Below are 23,728 nucleotides of genomic sequence, written 5' to 3' on the forward strand. Positions count from 1 at the left end.
CAATAGACGGGAAAGGTCTTTTGATAGACTTAAGAGGAGGCAGCAATGACGAGATTGGTAGACGATGGTGATAACAGATTTTTATATGGAATACTAATAAGTAACTCATAATCTCGAGCTAAAGAGTACGCGTGATCAAGACTAGTGGCACCTTGAAAGAAAAGCTCACGCCTAGTTCATCTCTTAGACATTGTATAAACCTACTCAAAGTCAGGGCCTCATCCTCAACGACATGACATTTCATTCAAAATTCCTCAAATTGAGCAATGTATTCAGTTACTAACTAATTCCCTTGTGTAAGGGTATTCCATTGGGCAAAAATTTCGTCATCTAAGCAACTATCGAAAGTAGGAGTATCTAATTTAATGTCTCTAAAGAAATGCTCTTTATGACAAGGGAGAGAATGAGAACAATGACGACCATGGTCTCGTTCTCGCTCACAAACTTGATCTCTATCCCTATGATCGTGTTGAAAGTATTTTTGATCACCTTGTCGACGACAATATTATCTATTGTGGAACATTTTAGAATTATTAACAACAGTCAAATTAGAAATTTGCTTAAAATTGTTCAGACTAGCAACTAGATCTCTGCTCTTTTCCCGAGTAGCAGCCATCTCGATGTGTACCACCGTAAATTGAGTTTGTAAGTGATGCTGGTTGGTGGCAAGTTGAGCTAATTGTCTAGTGAGTGTATTGAAACTAAGAGTGACAAGACGACCAGTCGACCAGCACTATGCATGCACTATATAAGTAGCTAAATGACATGCAATATTGAGATCAATGAACAATAAGTGCAAGTAATAGAAAATAACAACTTGGGCCCCTTTTTTTAATTTTAAATTTTGGGATTAAATAAATCCAAATACGATAAGCTAATACTACTGGTACATGTAAAATAGCAAAGTAAAGGTCAAACACTAGTCAAATTCTCGAATCACGTTGATAAGTGGAAAACAATGGGAAGTCAATTCGTTCAATAATTTCAGTCAAGAGGAGTTTAAGGCTAAAATTATAAAAGTAACAACAGCACAAAGAATTCAAATAATTCAATTTTAAAATGAAGCGATAGTGATGCGGGATAAGTGGGATGATTCCTACAGAGAACATAAATAGCAGTGTAGCACAAGAAGGACAAAAATTCCAACAAGAAGACGAAGAAGAGGACAATAAGAAGGGGGAAAACTGGAGAGAAAGGAGGGAAGAAATCGGAGAAGAGACCAGGAGAGGGAAGGAAGAAATGGCTGCAAGCCAAAACAACTTCAATCTAATTCTTCATCATCTCTTTGAAATTACATTACCAAGTCTAATAAATGGAGAAACCAATAAACCTAAAAAGTAAGTGGGTTTGGGCCAAACCCAATAATACAAGCCCGATGAAATAAAACAATAGCAAATGATCCACAAGAAAATAAGCTAGCCCAAACAAGTGATGTCCTCGTCAACTCTCCTGGGGTGGGAGAAAAACACGACTCTTTCGAGTGGTTGAACTTCTACCAAGGGGACGATCTTTCGTAAAAATCAAAAATCGAAACTCAAGCTTGTGCAGTCAAAATCAGGCTGATTTACCCAACAAGCAAGGAAGCTCTGAATCTCTCAATCATTGGTTAACACAATTGTTCATCTAAAATAATATCAATTTTATCTTTGTGTACTGTGATAGGAGAGATTGAAGTAGACATAGTAAAAGATTCAGTGTGGGAATTCCCATGTGATCAGCAGAGGGGTTAAAATAGCATTTGTAAGTGACAAAATCCTTAACAGTTAAAATAGAACGGTGGCCAAAATGTTAAAAAAATCAATGACACGTGCATTTAAATCAACATGCTTTAAAATTTTATAAGGACCAGCACTACGGGCTTGCAGTGTAACATAAATCCCCAATGTTAAATTCAAAATGTTGTTTATGCCAATCAGCTCGAGGTTTATATAATGCATTGTGTCGAGTTGTTTATTGATCTCAGTATGCAAATCATGAAAATGATATGCAAATGCCTCAGCTGACAACGACACATTAGCATGCGAAGATATAAGAATAAAATCAAACGGCTACCTAGACTTATAACTATGAACAATTTCAAATGGATTTAGACCTAGAGACCGATTCACAAAATTGTTATATGCAATTTGAACAATTGGAGGATCAAATCCCAATTCCCAAGATTTTTTTGGACTAGAGACTTGAATATATTGCTAGGACTTTGGTTAACGACTTCTTTTTTACCATCAGTCTGAGGTTGCTTTGCAGTGGAGAATTTTGATTTAGTACTAACCATAGTCGACTGGGTTCTCCAAAAATGATTAGTGAAATCATGGAATATAGTATCTGGAGTTTCAGGAAGAGTCTGGATGCCACCTAAGGTGTCCTCACTATCATCATCAAAATCTTCAAGTTTAGGTTCATATACTAGATCTTCTAACAACCCTTCTATTATATTCTTTTGTTCTTCTATGACTAAGGCTCAGTTAGGACATTTGGAAGAGATATGGCCAAAGTCCTTACAGCTGATGCATAGCAAATGAGAAGAAATCCTTGGAGTTTCAAAAATTTTACCCTTATTTTCCAAGATTGGAGGAACATTAGACGGGGAAAATCCTAGAAGGGACTTAATTGGAAGAAGTGGAGCCAATGAAATAGAAGAATGGTTGTCAATACGGCTTCCATACGGAGAGGGGGGCCTTGGACCATCACGACCTTTATACTTATTTTTCCAAATGGGAGGAATACTAGACGGGGAAGGCTCTATGATAGACTCATATTGAGGTGGTGCTAATGACATGGGTCAACGATGGTGATCGCACTTTTCATATGGAGTACTAATAGTCAACTCATAATCTCGGGCTAAAGAATAAGCATAATCAAGAATAGTGACACCTCGAAGGAAAGCTCACACCTAAGATCATCTTTTAGACCTTGGCCAACCCTACTTAAAGTCGTGGTCTCATCCTCAATCACATGACATTTGGTTTGAAATTTCTCAAATTGTGCAATATACTCAATCACTAATCGATTCCCTTGTTTAAAAATAGTCCATTAAGTAAAAACTTCAATAATTAAGCAACCATCAAAAGTAGGAGTATCTAATTTAATGTCTCTAAAGAAGCTCTTCGTATGATGAGAAAGTGAATGAGTACTGTGATGATTACAACCTCGTTCTCACTCACGAACCTGATCCATATCTCTACTATCGTGTAGGAAGCATTTTTATATCACTCTGTCAATGGTGATATTGTCTATTATGGATCACTTTAGATTTATGAATGTCAGTCGAATGAGGGATTTGCTTAAAATGACTCATTTTAGTAGTTAGGTTCTTTCTCTCCTTATGAGTAGCAGCTATATTGGATTGGATAGTATTGAGTTTGAAACTGTTGTTGATTAGTGACAAGTTGGGCTAATTGTCGTGATAGTGCATCAAATTGGGAAGGATCCATGGTCAAAGTATTAGTTCTAGCGATGCAAGATGACCACCCACAATTGCATGCAATGTAGTAACAACTAAATGCAATGTATGAGAAGATCAATGAACAACAATTCCACATAAAGACAACATAGACTTGAGCAGTTATGAATTTATTTTTTTGTGGGATTATGTAGATCCTAATAAGGCAAGCTAATACTGCTGATCTATATAAAATAACAAAGCGCGTGTTAAATATTAGTCAACAACATAATGGCGTAAAAGGTTAAAAGTGAAAAGTGAACAAGACGAGTTTGGATAGGTCTAGGGTGTCTGTTATGTGAATTTTAGATAAAAGTGAGGAATACCGCAGCACAAAAAAAATAATCAATGCAATTTTAAAATGAACAGTAATATAAATAAAATATAGATAAAATCAATGTTATAAAAATCGGACCAGGCGGTTCAATCAGAAAAATCGTGAACTAACCTTTAATCCGATCCGATACTCATAAACTAACTGCAAAATAAAAAATCGGCTAATAAACTATCAAACCGGCCGATTTAACCGTGAATCAAAAACCGGCCACGATTTTTTCCGAGTAATTTGATTTTTTTCCAAAATTTTTTTTAACTATCTTAATGGGTCACCCATTGCAATTGAAGGCCCAAGTAACTTTTTTATAAAAATGATTCTCACTTGCCTTCTTTTAAAAGGAGATCCTTCTTTCAATATTTTAGTAATTCTCCAATGTGGAACACTATCTCCTTTTTAAAGGTGACTATTCTTCCAATATTGTGTTAATCTCCCAATGTGGGATACTTGCCAATTGCCAATTGTCAATTCTAAGTATTTCCTAGTTTACTTCATCATTTTCATCAACAAATCATAAATCCCAACAAAATTATAATTTTCAATTTGAACAAAGCAAATTATTTTGGACATATTAATTGTTAGTTTTAAGGTTTTAAAATAAATTATTATAATAAATCTAATTAACAAATATTGATTATATTTATTTTGAATGAGAAAACTAAAATTTAAAAATCTATTATAGTTATGATATTTTATAGTTTACTTGTGTATTTATTTATTTAATTTGTCATCCGGTTCTATACTATTCGACTCTGGTTTGACCCTTTAAACCTCGACCCTCTTCTTTTTTCGGGTCGAGTTTTAAAACATTGGATAAAATAGTAACTTTCCTCGGTCGTGGAGACGTTGTGTTGATTCGTTGAGATGCCAAGACAAAAAAAAGTTCCCGTGTTCGTTGAGACGTAGTACTGATCAGTCAAACTAGAATAGGTGCAAAACAATGTTTAGAAATTCTTGATTTATTTATTTTTTATTATTTTATTTTATTTTTTGGTTTCTTTTCTTTTCTCTTTTTATTTTTATTTTTTTGCTTTTTATTTTCTGTCCTTTTTTTTAATATATAAAACTCCTAAGTTGTCCAAGATCGGTTCCTCATTGATCTCCCACGAAATGGGAGGTGCTCATCATCGTCATCCAACTCGTATTACCTAATAGGTCGATCTTCATATTCCTCGTTCTGAGGAGTGTTATACGATGTGTTGAAGAGACTTCCAACTTGCCAGCCCCTCTGATCCTAAGAGGTGACCTCTTCTAAAAACTGTGATGCCACTTAAGCGGCCTTTATGGTGTGCTGTTACAGGTTTTTTACGCCTGTATGCAGGTGTTATCATGGAAACCGCTATTAACACGATTAGTTTCATTTTCTTCTAGGTTCTCTTGCAAATCTTTTCTACATTATTCTCTATCTTCGGTCGCAGAGAAGTGTTCTTTGCCTTTAGCACTTTCAAGCTTTCTGTCATCTCTTGAATAGCATTTAGAGTGGACATTTCTTCCACAAGCGGCGACGCTGTGTGGGAGAAATGCAAGCTTGCTCTTTTTCCGACATTTCCTCTCTTTGCTTCTTAGGATTGAGGTCAATATCTGGAGGATAGTCGCTGCATTCTTCGACTTCTATCTCTAATGCTTTCATCTCTTCCGATTTCTCCTCTGACTCATGATCTCAAATTTTTAGAGAATTAGGGTTTTTTCCAAATAAAATAACTATTTGAAAGAAAGATATTTGAATTACATTCATTCTTCTTCAAATGAGGGAGTATTTATAGATTTCTTACCAAATTTTAGGATAATTTGGTCCTTTTGATAGAATGACAGATAGATGCTCCTTATTGGCTCTCTTCTAACTGATTCGGTGAAGAATCACATTTTATTAACTTTCCCACAAACTCCTTATTGACAGTCTGTAACCAGCCCGAGTATGAAAAATTATTCATAATCTTTAGGCACATTTTATTCACTTGCCCTTGTGCCCTTTATTGACAGGTCTGTCGTCAGCCTAAATACGAGAAATGGTTTATAATTTTTAGGCGAGCCTTCTGTTTTTTCGTTCCCCTCACGTGTAGCTTTAAATTTTGCCTAGCGGCGAGCTGGGTTGGTAGACTCCATTCAATGGTTAACACTGTTTTCCATATGGATAAAAACTTACCCATGAAAAGTATAACTCTGATGAAAGGTCGTCTCTTGTTAGGTGCTATTCTGGAAGCATTTGTGTTTTCTCTAGTGATTTTCTCCAGCTCCTCTCCTTGTTTCTTTTGTTCTTGCTGGTGTGCTATGTATATAAGAAGAATTAAACAAAATTTATGTAATCCTAATCAGTAATTAGCACCAATGGTGCCCGTTTACAGATAAACCTCAAGGTTGTCTTTGCACACGAGCGATCGTCATTCAGGAGCATCGGTAATCCAGGCTATTTTGTACTCTCAACCATCAACGATGATCTTACTGCCCGTCATCACATCATATCTCAGTACTCACAGATTGTCACTGTTGAAGTCATATTGTATGTTAATCCAAATGACCGACAGAGCCTTCAACTTTTGGATCTGAAAAACACATTATAATCTCACATTAACAGTAAAACAATTACCTTCTATAAGATTCTTGAGAAACGAGCTATATAAAACTTCCATTCATTCTTGAATAAGATTCTTAAAGTAACGAACTACAGAACTTCTGGTGTAACTGGTGGGCCCGTTCCAAATGGCTGTAGTTTCCCCGGACAGCAGAGAGACTGTGCATCATTTACCAGCACCTAGTCGAATTTCTTCACTTTTACATTGTTAGAATTTCTATTGTTTGGTAACGTGAAAATAGATTTAAAAATTCATTTTCATCTATTTTCCTTCTACTGTACTTCCCTGCCATAAGAGATTGGACAGTTTAATCACCAGAAATCCATCCCTTCTACTGGCTTCTCACTGAAGTACTAAGAATAATTCAAGATATTTGTAAGCGGTAAGAATCAGCACACAGAAATAAAAAGGATAGATTCGCAAAACAAAAATTCTTGCTCTGGTAATAACTTGAGAAACCAGTATTAATGTTCAAAGTAACAAATTTTAAGAAAAGATCATACTACAATATAGCGTTTCTAAGCGAAAGAAAGGGCTTCCACGCCAGTTCCAATATCTAACCACTAATTTGCAAGAAATACGAAAACTTGGCAAATGAATATCTAGGACAAGTTCTAACTTGGGGGTGCTCCACCAAAGCTGCCAGATCCTCGTCCAAATCCAGGTCTTCCACCGGATCCCTGCATGTCAAATTGAATTGAGTAAAGTTTCATATGATGGACTGGACATAAAATAACAAAAAATACTAACAATTAGCAGAATCAAATAAGCCATGTTCACTATTTGAGAATGTAAATTGGCTACTCTAGACGTGCCCAAGGGAAATGAATTTTTAAGGGAAAAGCAGCCAATACCCGCAACCTCAACTCTTCTACCAACAAAACCCAAAAATAAAAGGGTGGGTTGATTTTTAAGCAAGTAAAGTAGGAGAAAGCTTAGTAATCCTACAAGAAGCAAAAGAGCCCTTACTTAATTTTTATTTTTTGAGAAGGGATATTATGATTTTTTTTTATTATTAATATCATTATTTTTTAAATGTGGGGTAAAAAAAGTAGGAAATAAGTTATGCCTCCACCGGCAATATTATTTTATTAGGTGAATGTGTGGTTAAAAATAAGTTTGAGGAAAAGTGGTTTTGAAAAAAAAAAAAATCAAACAAGGTTAAATCAGTTGCATGGTAATTCAAAAAGAGAAGTTTTTTTATTGATAGTTTAACCATCAACAACCAATGACATTACATTGTAACATTAACCATCAACAACCAATGACATTACATTGTAACATGTAAAGAGAATAACAAAAAGTTCAATTTATGTTTCAAATTCAATATAATACAAGTTGCTGTCTTAGAGCAATAGTGAGAAACAATTAGAGTAACAATTTCCACAGCTCAAATGTGCCATTCACGAAAGCTTATATGACACGCACCCAAACAGAATGAATACGGATTAATAAACCACGTCAGATAAAAGTTACTTGTGATATTTGATTCTTAGATGTTCAGCAGCCTATGGGTGGTAATTAAGCATCAAATGATATGCCAAATGGGACAGTACACTTATCCTTGTATTTAAGATGACATCAATTAATGCCACTTAATAATTGACATCTCTACTGCTGATAACCAGTAGTTGTGATAGATAGCATTATTTATGGCATAAACATGGTTTAAAAATTACCTAGTGACAACTATCTTAAAGCATGTTTGAGCCTCATTTTGTTGTAAGAATGCATTTTAAAATAGTAGATTAGTGGAGAATATGTGTTTAAAAAATAAGGAAAAATTTTGGGCTTACGTGTAATATTATTTTATTAAAGAATACGTTGTTGAAAAGAGGAGACAGGAAAATGTAATTTGGAAATAATAGGAACAAACAAGGCTTACATTTGGCTTTGTGAAATGTATCGTCAATGCAAATCACATACAGGATCAAGGTTAAAAATTACGGAAATATTTCCATTTCCATAGGCCCTAAATACCATTAGCACAGGAATTCATGAATTTTCACACAATTACATAAGCCTAAAGGCTTAATTCACTTAAGCTCCATTTTACTTTAAAAATAAAGGGAACAAAAAATTGTCATACAATATTCATAAAATAGAGAAGGCTGAAAATAATTCATCAATCAAACAAGATGTAGCATAAGAAAATCCAAATTACCCTGAAAGCAGGCTGGTAGTCGGCTGGAGCTCCTCCCTTCTCACCACCAAATTCACCAGGCGGTCCTCTTGGGCCACCCCTGTACCCATCCCTATCTCCAAACCTTGGCCTGTCACCCTCGAATCTTGGTGGTCCACTATCAACACCCAATAAAGACATTATATTACTAACACATTCGTAAAAAGATAACTAGAACTTTGATATTTCAATCAAAATGTATTAGTAATTAGTGTCCCTATATATTATAAGGGTCAATTACCACAACAATGAGCAAAACCAAATAAAAATTCCTTAATGCTTCTCCATGAATGAATCATACAAGAATGGGAAATCAATGAAGAAACAACAAATTAAATAAATATAGTTTTAGGAAGATAACTTTTGATCAATTACCGATATCATCAAAACAAAGACAATAACTAACACGTGTATCAGATTACAATGAAAATTAACTAAAAATAAAGATTTATTTACCGTGGGCGGTCGCCTGGTGGGCCTCCCATGGGTCGACCGAGGGGCTTAGCAGACTTCTTGAGAGTAGCTGGGACGATCTCCGAAGGAAGGTTGAGGTAGGTACGGAGGAACTCAATGCCATCATTTGTCAAATACCAGTAGTAATGCATCCAGGCAAAGGTCTCCCGCACGTATTCTTTCGACTTAAAGCTCTGCATCAGCTTAATCACCTGTAAGTTAGGCACATCGATTTCCGGGTGCTTGGCGAGGTTGAAATCCTTCTTCGCATAGCATACACCCTCTACGAATATGTGCATGAACTTTTAACTCCACATCAGAAGTCAATTAATATGTAAAAAAGTGCATGAAAGACAGAGAGAAATTGATGTGACCTTGGAAGAGGTATTTTGAGATCTCTCTCCGGTTCTTCTCTGGGATAATCTGGTATCAAATTAAAACCAGTAAATGATTTAATCTCTATTGCCAACATAAACGTGAAAATAAAAAGAAAATCACATACAGAAAACAAGAGAGAAATGATACCATGGCTTCTGTATATCGGTCTGTCGGTCGGCCAGCGGCGGCGGAGAATGAAGAAGAAGATTACGGCTCCGGCGGACGGTGCGGCGGCAGAGGAATTGTTGAAACCCTAGAAGAGGCGGGGTTTTAGTTATAAGCTTCTTGGGATCTGGTGGGCTTGGGTTTGGGATTGGTGGGCTAAATTTTTAAGGTTTGAATTTGGATCCATGTCTATATGGGTCATTTGTTACGGGGCATAGGCTCAAGCTAGCTTGTGCTCAACCAGATCCGGTTAAAAGTAAGGAGAATTGACGAAACTGAAAATTACAGCCAGCCATGTTTTTTAAGTTTCAACTTTAAAAATCAAGTTTAAGATTTTTTATACAAAAATTAGGTGATAATACATTCTCTAAATTTTAATAAGAAATATTTTAAAATTAAATTAATCTATATACCCAACCTACTGTATTCACCACAACCCAATTTCACTCCCAGACCCTATCCAGGCTTAGTAGAGAGAGAAAATTTGAATTTGATTGTCGCTAATGATCGATTTGAACTAGACGAAGCTGAAGTAATATGGAGTAATAATGAAAATGTTCCAATTGAGGTCAAAAAATCAATTTCAGGTAATGGAAAAGCTGCAAAAGACAACAGCTGAGTTGATAAACTGTCAGAAAATCGTTAATTATGAACATATGCAAGAATGAGTACAAAAATCACGATGGAGATTATGAGCAAGATGTCGAAGACTATGATATTCCACCTCACGACTATTTAGCGAGGTCGAGAGGTGGTTCGTACAAAAATCAGCATACGGCTACAATATCGAAAGTTGCGCAGTGGCTTTGGTTTTGGAATTGATTTTACGGTGGTTTGTGTAGTGATTTTGTTGGTGGCAACAGCGGCGACAATGTTAGTTGCGATAGTAAGATAGTGGCAATGTTGACTGCCGTTCTAATTTTGGGTCTAGATTTAGGCTATGGTCAGGAATATGGGTCGAGTGAAGGAGTTGGAGGAAATTGTGGAAGAGGAGGGAGAGGCTGTGGTGGCATCGGGTCCAGTAGTGGTTCTAGCTATGGCAGTGGCTTTGGATATGAAAGTGGTAGTAGAAGGGGCAATGGAGGTAGAGGTGGGAACAATTCTAACAATTGTTCAAGCTACGACAATGGTTTTGAGGTGGATTTTGTTGGTGGTGTTTGCAATTGGTGTTGGTTGTGGTGGCAGTGTTGGTGAGGTAGTGGCGATGTTAGTGTGCTTGTGGTGGTGGTGGTAGTGTTATCGATATTGGGGAGAGGTGGTAGTTTAGTGTGAGGTGGTTGTACTCGTGGTTATGGTGAAGGGATAGGAAGAGTGTTTGCAACCAGTTATTTGATTGATTGTAATCAATAAATTAATTAAAGTGTGATCAATAATAAATAATATGTGATCGATGAAAAAGATAATTTATGAACTAAAAAAAGTGAGAATTCAAATAAATTTGTAATCATGACTCTGTGAACAATTAATTTAATAATTTGTGATTGAGAAATTATTTGTGACAAATTAATTTGATGGTTTGTGGTAGTTGAAAAAGTTGTGATTTATTAAATTTATGATTTGTGATAAAAAAAAAAAAATAATAATACGTGACCTACTAATTTGATAATTTGTGATTGATAAATAAATTGTAACCTATAAAATTTGTAATCGAAAAATAATAAATGATCGCTAAATTATGATCGATAAATAAACTGTGACCTATAAAATATGTAATTTGTGAGAAAGAAATTATATGTGAGTAGTTAATTTGATGATTTTTGTTTGAGAAATAAGTTGTTACTTAAAATATTTGTGATTTGTAATTATTACATCTGTAATTATGACTAATATAGTGTAACTATAAATTATATAATATTGTTATATTAATATATTTAATGAATAAAATATTTTTTATTTAATTATTTAAGACTTAAAATTTAATTAAAACCTGATTTTTGAAATAGTAAAACTAATTTCATAAATTTGAAATTGCATTTTACAACCACCTTATATATAATATTCTACCTGATGCAAATTAATTATGGGAAAAATACGTAACTAATAGTTCAATCTACACTTTCAAAATAAGAAACTTGTTAAAAAGTCTCAAAAATTAGGTGGTCACATTGTCACAATTTCATGACTTACTAACTAATTAAATAAGTCAAGATCACAATTACGCATAATTTATAGTCACGATAACTATTCAGAAGTTGCACAAAGTCAAGTTACAAAGACACAATAGGTCACAATTACAAATTTAATCACAAATTACACATTTTTATAGATAACTAATTATTTATTTGTTATCAATTATTAAATTAACTTGTCACACCCCCACATCACACCTACCCCACTCTAAAGCTTCCTTTCCACCACGCACATTATCGAAAATGCATTGCACCCACTACTGAATCACGTCTTCGTCTGCTTCCCTACCTTTGATCGACCTCACGCTACATACTGGAGGCCTCAATTGCCCCTAAAATCATTCAGTTGATGATGGCCTTGGGTGGGAACCCTAGCGTTGCCGCCCCATCCAAAGCTTTCTCTCGCGACCCAAATCGCTTGAAACGAACTTTATCAAGGGTAGAATAAGGTCGTTGTCTCCCTTCCGGACTTGAATGATGCTACGGGGGCTCCAATGGTCTCCAAACTCATTCAGTTGGCAGTGGCCCTAAGTGGAAACCTTAGCGCTGCTACCCTATACAAACCTTCCTCCAGCTACCTAAATCGTCAAAACGGACTGCATCGATGACGAAATCAGGCAGCAGTCTTCCTCCTTAACTTCGACTGGCCTCACGATACAAATTAAGGGTCGAGCAGCCCATAAAGCGTAGAAATGGGGTTGGAGTTGGGTTTAGGATTATGGTTATGGTTTCTACAGGTAGGGTGAGTTTGGCATGGGTTGTAGCGGTGGTAGTGGCAGGTTGCGGTGGTGGAATTGGTATGGGCGAGCGGTGGTGGTAGTGGTTTTGAGAGTGAACGTGAATTGTGACTTGGAGGAAATGGATAAAAGAATTGGAAAAGTGGGGTGCTATGTAATATACGGAAATGATCTCCTAAGTATCGGTGCTTAATATAAGTTCAAACATAATTTTTGAATTTATGTTAAGCACCGGCGATATATTACATTTTTAATTGGTGAATAAGTTAATGGTAGGTTTCATGTATTTAATGATTCACAAATTAAATGATGTGCTATATCACATGTGCTTTACATAAATTAAGCATCGGTACTTAAGAGATCATTTCTGTTGTATACCTAATTTTTGAATGAATAGAGTTAAAGTCTAATTTTTGAAATGGTAAGCTAAAAACTAGGGGTATGTTAGGAAGATAAGGAATTTCTAGAAAATTATTCAAACTAAACCATCTCTTAGCATCAGATGCAATATCTTACTTTTTTATTACCCTTTTAAACGTACCCTTTTTATTGTCCAAAAAGGTAAAGTTGCATTTTAATTAAAATTTATGATTTTATAGTGTCTACTACTTTTAATTTCAAGGTTCTCTTCTAGAATTCTCCCTTGAAGAAAATAGAACTCAGATGGTGATTGGAATATCTAATTTTACTTGCATCAAGTCGTATTAGATTGTGCAAACATCTATAATTACTGTAGGTCGATGGTTGGAAAAGGTGAAAATGGAGGCTGAAGGATTTTCATAATCTACAATGACATATGTCGGAAATTAGTTTAAATTTGAGAAAATTTGGTTAAGTATAAAAGTGGAAAGTGACGTTCAAATCAATTTTGGCCAAATATTCGGACTAGATCCGATAGTCAAATTACAAATATAAATAGACTAACTTGTTTTACTTATCGAGTAGATCATATTGGTATATTTGAAAGCTCAAAACTAATTCTGGATGAATAAGAAATTACTGTCCAAATTTGGAAGAAAAATAGACGAAAAATTGGCCTAGATTTTTGCGTAACTCTATCGCTCGCCTATCCCCAAGCGATAGGGTTGTCGCTCGAGCGACAGGCGGAGGAGAAAAGGTTCTGTTCAAATTTTGACATTGGCATTTGGGCTAGATGTCAGCGACAAGCTAGGGACAACAAATGATGCTTCTGTTTGAAGTTGCGAAGTTTTATACGTAATACTTCATCCACAACCTCATCGTCTATAAATAGAACCCTTTAGACGTCCAATAAGAATCCTATATATCATTTTTGCATTGAGCATTGCATAAAATCTCTTGCAAAACTCATTTAATTCAATCCAAAATCATTTCCTCTTGCAAAGAGAAGGTTCAGTTCAAAGTTTGCTATAACTTGTAATTTGAAGTACTTCTACCAAAAGTTGAATCCATTGTATCCTGGAAGACGAATGGTATAAACCGTGAACATCATTGCGGGGCAATTTTATCTTAAGGAAAGAGTGGTTTTTCAAATCCCTCAAATTTTCCTCCTTCATTTCTTGTTTCTTTGTGGTTTGTACGTAATTCCCTTCCATATATAGTTGTGTTTAATTACGGTCCTGTGGATTAAACTTCGATATTTTATCTATCACATAACCCTTTCATCACCACCATATATGCTGAACAACAACATATTGATAAATTGTGCTCTAGATTTGATCAGGCTGGTATCTTGGGTGTCACTCTTTCTCCCGTGGTGGGACAAGGGGGGGAGCAAGTCCACAATTATTAGCAAAGAAATGTGAGGAATCAACATCCTATTGAACATATTCAACAATCAAATGAATCGTTTGATGAAGAAAGAGATGCAATTCATTTTGCAAGGCAACCTAGACTAATTCTTTTGTGATCAAGATTCAAGCATCAAATTAGATGTCCTTGAATTTAGCGGAATACGATAACCAGAGGAAGTCATAGATTGGCTGAACAAAGTTGAAAAGGATTTTTGAGTTCCTTGATTTTCCAAAAAAAATAAGAAGGTGAAGTTGGTGACAATAAAGTTGAAGGGATATGCTTTTTCTTGGTAGCACAAGTTTACATGACAGGAGTCCAGTAACGAAAAGAAAAAATCCAAAGCCAGTCAAAGATGGTAATGCATGATTCAAAGCCAATTTCTTCCATTAAATTATGAAGGAATTCTCTTTCAGTAATACCAATCTCTTCGGCAAGGAGCACACACTGTTCGAGAGTATATCAATGATTTCTATAAAATGAAAACACGAGTGCAACTAGAAGAGACTAAAGTTCATGTGATACATCGTTATTTGATTAACTTAAGGCTAACTATTCAAAATTTTGTGGAGCTACAGTCATGCTGGACATTGTCTTGTTCTGTCCAACTAGAAACAAAGGTTGGAAATCAACAAAAACAATACACATAAACAGGATGACACTCAAGGACAAATTCATACAGCAGCAAGAAACAATACTTTTGGGAATGATAATAATAATTCATCCCAGTCATCTGGATGAAGAATTATTTGTTATGAATGTTCAATAAGCCAACAATTTGTTACTTAACCAATAAGAAGGTGAAACTAATGGTTTTGAAGAAAATGAAAAGCAACAGAATGAAAGGTTTCTACAATTACAGAAGTAACCTATGAAGATGAAGGCCTTCCAAATCTGGCAGTGCATTGTGCAATGCTTTCCCCAAAAGTAAAAGGTGACTTGCAAAGGAATAGCATATTTTAAACGAAGTGTTCATCGAATGGTAAACTCTGGGTGTACATTTATCATTGATGGAGGGAGCTGTGAAAAATCTTGCTTTTAAGGAGATGGTCACGAAGTTGAATCTAGAGATGCTTTCACATCCAAGGCCATATCTAATAGCCTGGTTCAAGGAGGGAAGCGAGGTAATGATATCACATTAATGTCTTGTCCCTTTCTCAATTGTGCAAAATTATATGGACAAGTTTTATATGATGTAGTGGAAATGGAGGCTTGTCACATGCTCTTAGGAAGGCCATGGCAATACAATAACAAGACAGCGCACCATGGAGAAAAGAACACTCTGCGCACCATAGAGAAAAGACCACTGCATTTTACAAAGATGGAGCCAAAGTAGTAATTGCCCCAATAAAGGAAGAAGACTTTACCAAGTCAAAAGTGGAACATAAGAACTCATATTTAAGAACATGCTCTTAGGAAGGCCATGACAATACAATAACAAGACAGCGCACCATGGAGAAAAGAACAATATGCATTTTACGAAGATGGAGTCAAAGTAGTAATTGCCCCAATAAAGGAAGAAGACAGAACCAAGTCAAAAGTGGAACATAAGAATTCATATTTAAGTACTTGGTGCTTCCTAATTAAGGTTGAGGCTAGTGTTTTGCTTACTAAGGAAGTTGTGAAAAATCATCAAATAACGTCAAGCGAAATGAAGGAATTGAATGACTACATTAAGTTGAAGAATCAAACAAAGGACATGTTATAAAAGATCGAGAGTTCAAAACTTCAAAGAGGGTAATGTGGTGATGGCCTATCTATGTAAACAGTTTCAAATAGGCACATATTCTAAGCTTAATAACAAGAAAATAGGCTCCTACAAGGTCCTAAGAAAATTGGGGAAAATGCTTACAAAATTGACTTGCCGCTACATTTGGGCATACATCAACACTCAATGTTTCTGGCTTGTATTTTCGTTGCGAAGAAGATATGAATGGTCCCTAAGAAACTTGAGGTGAGTTTCTTTCATGGAGAGGGATTTATGCAAATTAATTTTTTGTCTTAATTAAATAGTCAAAGGAATCATAAAGTAATTGTTTAGTTTTATAAAAGTACTTAAATCTACATTCAACTTTTCTTACTTCCCATGGGTCTGTAACCTTCAAATTTAGTAGCACTTAGATTACCACCACCTAATTCTGTGTAACAAAAGGTTAATTGGCCACGTTTTAGTGATAATAACAATTTGAAATGAAAATTATAACCTTGATTAAAAAAAAAAAAAAAAAAACCAGCAAGCCCCCTTCGGACCTCAAGTTATCCAGCTCCTCCCTCGCCCTCAAATTGAGTCATTCAAGAACACAAGTCATGCACCTCAGTGGTGTAACGAGACAATAGGTTAATATCAGTCTCAAGAAGTACATAAGCAGCGTAAAGAGTGGATGCCTTTAGAATAGCACAATCAAAACCAAAATTCAGCTTATACAGTTGAGGCTGGGATAAAATAGAGAGAATAAAAGTAATCACCTAGCAGTAAAGATACAAGTAAACTGGTAACAAGAAAAGAATTCCCCTTGTGCTGTTTGCATACAATTTTTAAAACATGCACACGAGGTGAACATACAGAAATGAACTTGAATACCTATATGTTATGATTCAGTCTGTTGAGATTCTTTCTTTTGTTGAAACTTGTGGACTCTTGGAAACAGTAGATCATTCAACTGTCTTTCAGCGCTATACTCCGAAGAGGCCTGGAAATCAATGTGTTAGAGAGGGAGAGGAGAGAGAGATATAAAAAGGTAATTTTCACTATTTTGTATATAGTCCAGGCCATGCATCACGATAAGAGAGATTGTTCTTTCATTGCAAACACATGGGTCCAAGATGAGTACAAGCATATGAAATTGATGGAATATAAAAGTAAAGAACAAAAAGTATATACCCTCTTCTTAAATGCAAAACGCAATGTTTGTACTTGTGTTCCACAGCAAATTCTTAAGTCACAACCAAGGCTGTCTACACCTATAAGAGTCACCTCCTGTCACAAATTCAATATAAAAAATTAGCAAAAGAACTTGATTGCAGAAAAATAACTTTTCTGACTCTCTCTTAATATGTTAGATGGCCTTCTCTTGTATTCCAAGACAATATATTGCAAGAGAGGATATAGAACATCAACTGGATGAGGGTCCAATATTATGAACGTAACTTTTCATACACAATTTAAGTTCTTAACAAATTAATCTCACAAAAGTAAGTACTATGTTTCCAGGAGGGAATAAGTTTAAAAGGCCTTGTTCACGAAGAGATGGGTGAGGAGAAGTAGATTTTGATTCCTCTCACTTTCTTCATGCTGTAAATGTCACCAAAGAATGTGCGAAATTATAATCTTATTTTCGATTCAATTTTCCAAGTTACAAACAATGCAAAGTTTACTTCAAGTTAAAAGGCATGATACAATTACAGATTAATATAACTCCGTTGTGTTACCTCCACTTGAATACCCTTGCATCTCCAGCACAGAGATTTGAGAGCTTGTGTGGTCTTTTCTCCACCAGATTTGACACGAGATATAATTTTTGCAGCTGAATGTACTATTGCGTCAGGTTGAGCTTTCATAAAATCTTCTATATCAACAAAATTCTGCAGAAAGCACAAACAGAACAAAAAAAATAATTTATGCTTTCCCATCCTAATAGCAAAAGGATAGACCACCTCAAAGTGGTGCATTCAATGCGTAATACTATTTGAAATTTAATTGCATCAGTATACGTAGCATAGAAAGGCAACTGTCAAGTTCATTACAATCTATATTTGTTCAAATACATCTGACACAAAGTCAGGGATGTCAAATTTGCACAGACAAGTCATTGCAGCAGCATACTTGCAAACACAGACTCAAGTTATTTCTCAAGTCAAACAGTTGGTTCAAGTTAAGAACATGCCCTAATGATAAGAAGGTTCATCATTTGAGGTGTTGATATTTGCGATATTTGAGATGGACCTTGACTACAAAAGATATATCTATTAGTATCAAACGGAAGACTGCCCCCTACTATTTGGGGGATGTTCTCACCCCAATCCTTGTTTGCCATTTAAAGCCCACTGCTTTCAGAAAGAGAAATAAACCTTTTTCATTCAACATGGGGTAATGGGAAAATTGATAGCTTAATTTCCTTCATCTTCTTTTCCTCATCTATCTTCCACAACTCCTTTTCAGGTCCCTACGTATCATTTCTGATAGTAAACAATTGCAAGGACATGAAAGCAGAGTATTTTAAGAAAAAGAAGAGGAATCAAGCATAACGTTTCATCTCCATTCTAATATTAGATGAAATAAACACGCCACAGATAACTATATTGTGTACATGGAACATATATATGCTGAAAGAAATTTCACTAAATGGCATGGATGACTTCTGCCAACTTTAGGATTGCTATCAAAACATAGTTGTGAACATGCAGAGTTACAAAAGAGGCAGAAAATAGAGTAGATTCAGCAGCTCTCTCAAGCCTGAGAACAAAAAAAAGTTTAAATATGAAGAAGTAAAGGTCTGAAGAAATGAGAGCACCATGCAATCTTGAGATTCTCAAAGAAAAATCAAAAGTACCGGATGTCCATGTGATGAAACTAACTGAATTTTAATCATCTCTAACTTGTAAAATAAAGCTCCATTTCCGAGCATTTCATCCTTCTCCAATTCCCCTGCCAAATTTGGGCTACCTTGCATAGTTTCATTTTCGGGTTTGTGACCATTGATCTGAAAAATGGCTTCTTGAATTTGTTCTTCAGAAATGTAATTAGTATCAGCACCACTAGATTTATGCTTCTGGATGACAGAGTGTTCTTCAATAAATGCAGGTCTTAGGAGGCCTTGTATGGCAAGACCAGCAGAAGGCTGCTCCATATATTCATCTGGATTAACAGACACAACCTGTAACAAAAATAGATTCACAAAAATGGATATATGATGGTGCATTAACTTGATTCATTTTAAATTAGAGAAGGGAATATGACGATGACAAAATAAAGGCAAAAATATTATAGTAATTTTAGTCGGAAAGTCAATTTAGTAGAATGGTATTCCATGTTCCACTTTTTTCGATCTACTTTTCTAATACTACACTGTGTAGCAAATTTGATTAGGAGAGTCACCTCAACTAGCTTTTTGGCAAAATGCATTGGATGAGAAGACCGCATGGTCTCCAATTTAGCCCAGTCCCCTATGGATCCATCAGAGTCCTCATCCAGATCTTCTTCTTCATCATCAAGAACACTAACCCAGTCCTGCAGATGAACAATATCAATGTCCACATACTGCAGAAAACTACAATCTGACACTTGAAGGGGGAATTGAAGGAAAAGTTACCACCTTTCCATGGTTATTGTTTTCAGTGTCATCGTCCTCTTCATCATGGAAATCACTATCTTCATCGACTAACTCATCAATGCCAAAATCAATTTCTGAATGACCTAGCAACTCAACCTCACTAATCATCTCTGCAGTATCCAGTCCAATAATAACTTGCTGCATTTTTTAAAATCAAGTATGGCTTCAAAACAATCATTTAAATTTGGATAATGCATGTAGTGAAGAAAAGATAAAAAAAAATTTACTTTTTTCAAGCTGCAGACAGATGAAGTATACCATTATGTTTGCCAAATCAGAAATTTTTAACATATTAAACACCAGACAGAGAAAACATTAAAGAAATTAGGAATAATTAGACCTATATAGGAGACAGGCAATAGGAGTATTACACTTCATAGGAGAAAAACAATTTTAGTGTCCCAAAATAATAACTTATTAATTAAACGGAATCAATTTTATAGAACAAATCTTACCACAATGTTTTCCTCGGTAGATAAGGTTTGCAAAATATCTTCATCACTCTTCACTTGAAAGTATATATCTGACAATAATTAAATAAAAGTGTTAACGACAAAGCTGCTTAACCAAACAATTGCTACCCGTAATAAACATGAGAATTATAAACAAAAGATGATTATCTTACTTCCATGTTCATCAGTTACATAAGGTAAATCTGGCCAGAACACGTTTTCATGAATTTCATCACTCACGAAACCTGAAAACATCATCATTGCTTTGCTATTTACCTAGAAAAATAACATTATCCAAACAATATTAATGAATGACCGTTTATACAGTTCACATTTTATAGACAATTTTCAACTGTCGAAAATCAATAATCATTGAAAATCACATTTTCCCCTTGCATTTATTCTGATACCTCAATAATGGTTTTAGTAGTTTCAGCAGGCGATAGAGTGGCTTCCACGTTCTCTAATAACTCCGACTCCGCAATTTCCTCAAACGGATGATACTTCTGTGAATTCCCTTTCTGCTTCTCGAACCCCGAACTCGAGCTGGATTGTTCTTTTGCAGTTGCTCTAATACAATTGCCACATTTTACCCTTCTTCCAACCGAATTATCGCTCAACCTCCTGCACTTTTCAGCCAACCAAATTCACTAACAAATCTTACATCATTACCAGAAAAATCATATTTGCTTCCAAACAATGTACCAAAATCTGAAATTCTAGCTCAAATAAAAAACAACAATAATAAATAGATGGTACCGGGAGAGGGACGTGGCAGAATGGGTGTAGAGGCGGGTGGAAGAATCGAAGTTCAAGGCGGAGAAACGGACGGCTGCGGTGGCGGAAGGTTCGATCATCAGCATCTTTTACGAAGCTAAGATTTAACGGATTATTCAACTGATTGAGCAAATCCCATTTTTTTTCCTGCGATTGGACAGTTGGGTTCTATTTTATCCTTTCTGTGTTTTACCTTTTAAGCCTTTGCATATTGTATAATCTATTACAATTTGGGTGAAGAGGTTTGCCTTTCAAAAAACAGGCCTGTCACCGAGGGGTTGCGGCCCTTGATTATTATGCGGGGCCATGAAATTCAAGGTCAAGGGTCGAGGTGGATTTAATCCCGAATTTTGTAACAGAGCCTTGGGTAAAACCATTGGCCCCGGACGTTACAGATGGGGGCATGCTGGTCCTCAATGTCAAGCACCCTTCTAACAATTTTCTCACTTTTAATTTTATGTCCTCAATTTTTTTCCTAGGCGAATTGACATTCTTAACTTTTAATTAATTAATATATTTTATTTCTAATCATGATTCTCATCCAAATATTTTACTAACGAGCATTTAAAAGATGAACAAATATTTTGTCTAACTTTTATATTAGTTATTTATTTCTATTATTTAAAAACAAGAAAGATAGATGTCTTTTTGGCTCTCTTAACAAACATTTTGGACGAAATCATCTCTATAGATAAGATATAAAAATTAATAGAGGGTCGATGATAAAAAAAAAAAATTAAAAGGTTGACATCATAAGAGTAAAAATAAGAGAAATTTGGGATATTCATTGTAATTTAAATATTGCGTAGTTAACAAAAATTGTAGTGTGAATATATTTGCCTTAATATGCTAAATATCACATTCGGTGAGAATAATTTTTTGGACAACTCTAACATTACTATGATTAAATTATTTCAATAACACCTTACTTTTTTTTTTAGTTTATATTTAATTTATTTAACCATTTAATTACTATCAATATACATTTACATTTGAAGTTTAGATTCATTTCACCTATTTGTTTTTATTAATGTATGAATTTCCTATTATTAATTCTCAATTAATTAACATTAACATTCACGTTCATTTAATTAATATTCATCTTCATTTATACATTTTAGTGTTATTAATTTTAATTTTAAGTTAATTAGAATTTCATATCTATATTCACAATATATTAAATATCAAGTCCAGTGAGAATCATCTTTCGGACGATTCTAACCATATTATAATTCAAGTATTTCAATGACACCTATTTTTCAATCCGTATTTAATTTATTTAACCATTAAATTACCATCAATTTACATGCATATTTGAATGTCCAGATTCATTTCACATGTATGTTTTCATTAATGTATGAATTCCCTATTACTAATTCTTAATTAATTAACATTCATATTCATTTAATTAATATTTATCTTCATTTATGCATTTCAATGTAATTAGTTCTAACTATAAGTTAATTAAAATTTCACATTCAAGAATGCATTTTATTATTACGTCTATGTATAAAAATTAAATAAATGATTTAATCTTTATTGTCACGTATATATTCACTGATATTAATTTTAAATTAATTACCATTCATACATATTAAAATATTACATTTATAGTATTTATAAAGCATTTTATAACAACGTGCAACACATGTTCAATGTTGACTAGTACAATTAGGGATGACAATCAAGCTCGTCGACTCGAGCCAACCGTGACTCGGCCTGAAAATAGCTCGAGCCCACCTGGCTCGAGGCTCTTGAGAACCGAGCTCCATTTTGGGGTGTCGGGCGAAGCTCGAGCTGGCTCACGAGCCTATATTTAAAAAAATATATACAAAAATAAAAAAAATAAAAATTACTTTTAAGGTAGCAGGTTGCTGCCTTGTTTGCTCTCTAAAAAAAAAAAAAAAAACCCAAGCTAGCCTGTTTCGTGTCAAGCCTAATTTTTTTGTCAAGCTTTTGCTCGACTCGAGCCCGGAAAAAAGCTCGAACATTTTACTCGAACCGAGCTCGAGCCTAAAATTTCGGCTCGCAAGCCAGCTCAGCTCATTGACATCCCTAAGTACAATAACATTGAGAAAATTGTAAGAAATGTCCACTTTCACGTTGTTATTTACAAAAATGTCCAAACTTTGTTTCGAGTCCATTTTGCTAATATTTAGACCAAAATCCCCTCAATAAAAATTTCAAACTCCACCATGAAAACAATTTTTTTCATATAATAATTATAAATTGTGTTAGCAAATAGAAATTTGCCACGTAAAATCCGCTTGGTGAAAATTAAAATTCAGATTTTAATCTAAGTCAAAGTTAACCATTAATTTCAATCACACATTTTATGGGACCCATAATTTTTCAACCGCATATTTTATTAATTTTTATCAAAATCTACTAAAAATTTGATTATAATTCCCACCAAACAAGTGCATAATCTATACTACCTATTTGGAAAAAATACAAAATATCAATCCATGCATTAAAAGCTATCTTCTGCCTAGGAGTGCATCAATAACCGTCGATTTTATCATATTTTTTAGTTGGAATTTGGTTGGATCAGTTAGGATTATGGGGTTTACTCGTGAAAATGAATCCAAATCAAATTTTCACATATTTTTAGTTGGGTTCCATTCGGGAAGTCTGCCCATCAAACCCGTCACAAATCACTCCACCCGACCTAGCAACTTTGATAAAAAAAAAATTATTATAACAAAACATAACCTTGCGTGAAAAGCAGAAGCCAGAACTTCGAAATCCTAATCTCTCTCTCAACTAAGGCTGGGAAAAAATAAACTCAAATCGTTCAAATTGACCAACTCAACCTAAACCGACCAGTTTGGATTGGTTTTTAAGTTCAATTGGGTTATGTTGGGTTGAAAAATTAAATTTGAGGTCAGGTTGGATTGGGTCTCGGGTTATGAATTAAAAATCCAATTCAACCCAACTCAATCGATAAATTAAAAAATTTAACACTTAAAATAGAAAAATCTAAGTAGATACAATAGTTGGAGATAA

General features: G+C 34.7%; 3 protein-coding genes across 3 annotated transcripts; 1 reads left to right on the top strand and 2 right to left on the bottom strand.

The window, feature by feature from the left end:
• Positions 1-6,758: 6,758 nt before the first annotated feature.
• LOC111383677 (40S ribosomal protein S10-1-like) lies at positions 6,759-9,656 on the bottom strand. Its single transcript, XM_023007808.1, has 5 exons — positions 9,507-9,656; positions 9,356-9,404; positions 8,985-9,264; positions 8,511-8,646; positions 6,759-7,026 (listed from the first exon to the last, which is right to left on the bottom strand). Exons 1-5 carry the CDS (start codon positions 9,507-9,509, stop codon positions 6,961-6,963), a joined length of 534 nt encoding a protein of 177 aa, XP_022863576.1. The 5' UTR covers positions 9,510-9,656; the 3' UTR covers positions 6,759-6,960.
• On the top strand, positions 9,508-10,718 carry LOC111383682 (putative glycine-rich cell wall structural protein 1). The gene is made up of 2 exons (XM_023007812.1): positions 9,508-9,626; positions 10,367-10,718. The coding sequence occupies exons 1-2, from the start codon at positions 9,508-9,510 to the stop codon at positions 10,716-10,718; spliced, it is 471 nt and encodes a 156-aa protein (XP_022863580.1).
• A 5,804-nt stretch (positions 10,719-16,522) lies between these two features.
• LOC111383675 (uncharacterized protein At3g49140-like) lies at positions 16,523-20,961 on the bottom strand. Its single transcript, XM_023007805.1, has 10 exons — positions 20,702-20,961; positions 20,353-20,566; positions 20,116-20,218; positions 19,946-20,013; positions 19,473-19,628; positions 19,256-19,387; positions 18,711-19,034; positions 17,590-17,742; positions 17,042-17,137; positions 16,523-16,850 (listed from the first exon to the last, which is right to left on the bottom strand). The coding sequence occupies exons 1-10, from the start codon at positions 20,803-20,805 to the stop codon at positions 16,749-16,751; spliced, it is 1,452 nt and encodes a 483-aa protein (XP_022863573.1). The 5' UTR covers positions 20,806-20,961; the 3' UTR covers positions 16,523-16,748.
• Between the last annotated feature and the right edge of the window lie 2,767 nt (positions 20,962-23,728).

This window comes from Olea europaea, unplaced genomic scaffold (genome assembly GCF_002742605.1).
Source record: "Olea europaea var. sylvestris unplaced genomic scaffold, O_europaea_v1 scaffold2738, whole genome shotgun sequence".
Taxonomy (NCBI): domain Eukaryota; kingdom Viridiplantae; phylum Streptophyta; class Magnoliopsida; order Lamiales; family Oleaceae; genus Olea; species Olea europaea.

Coding starts and splice junctions, on each gene's coding strand:
- LOC111383682 (XM_023007812.1), top strand. CDS start 9,508: ATGGCTTCTGTATATCGGTCTGTCGGTCGGCCAGCGGCGGCGGAGAAT. Junction 9,627..10,366: donor GAAACCCTAGAAGAGGCGGG/GTTTTAGTTATA, acceptor TGGTTTGTGTAG/TGATTTTGTTGGTGGCAACA.
- LOC111383677 (XM_023007808.1), bottom strand. Junction 9,265..9,355: donor CTCAAAATACCTCTTCCAAG/GTCACATCAATT, acceptor ACATATTCGTAG/AGGGTGTATGCTATGCGAAG. Junction 8,647..8,984: donor CCACCAGGCGACCGCCCACG/GTAAATAAATCT, acceptor GGGTGTTGATAG/TGGACCACCAAGATTCGAGG.
- LOC111383675 (XM_023007805.1), bottom strand. CDS start 20,805: ATGCTGATGATCGAACCTTCCGCCACCGCAGCCGTCCGTTTCTCCGCC. Junction 20,014..20,115: donor TGTAACTGATGAACATGGAA/GTAAGATAATCA, acceptor AATTATTGTCAG/ATATATACTTTCAAGTGAAG. Junction 17,138..17,589: donor GCAAGGGTATTCAAGTGGAG/GTAACACAACGG, acceptor AATTTGTGACAG/GAGGTGACTCTTATAGGTGT.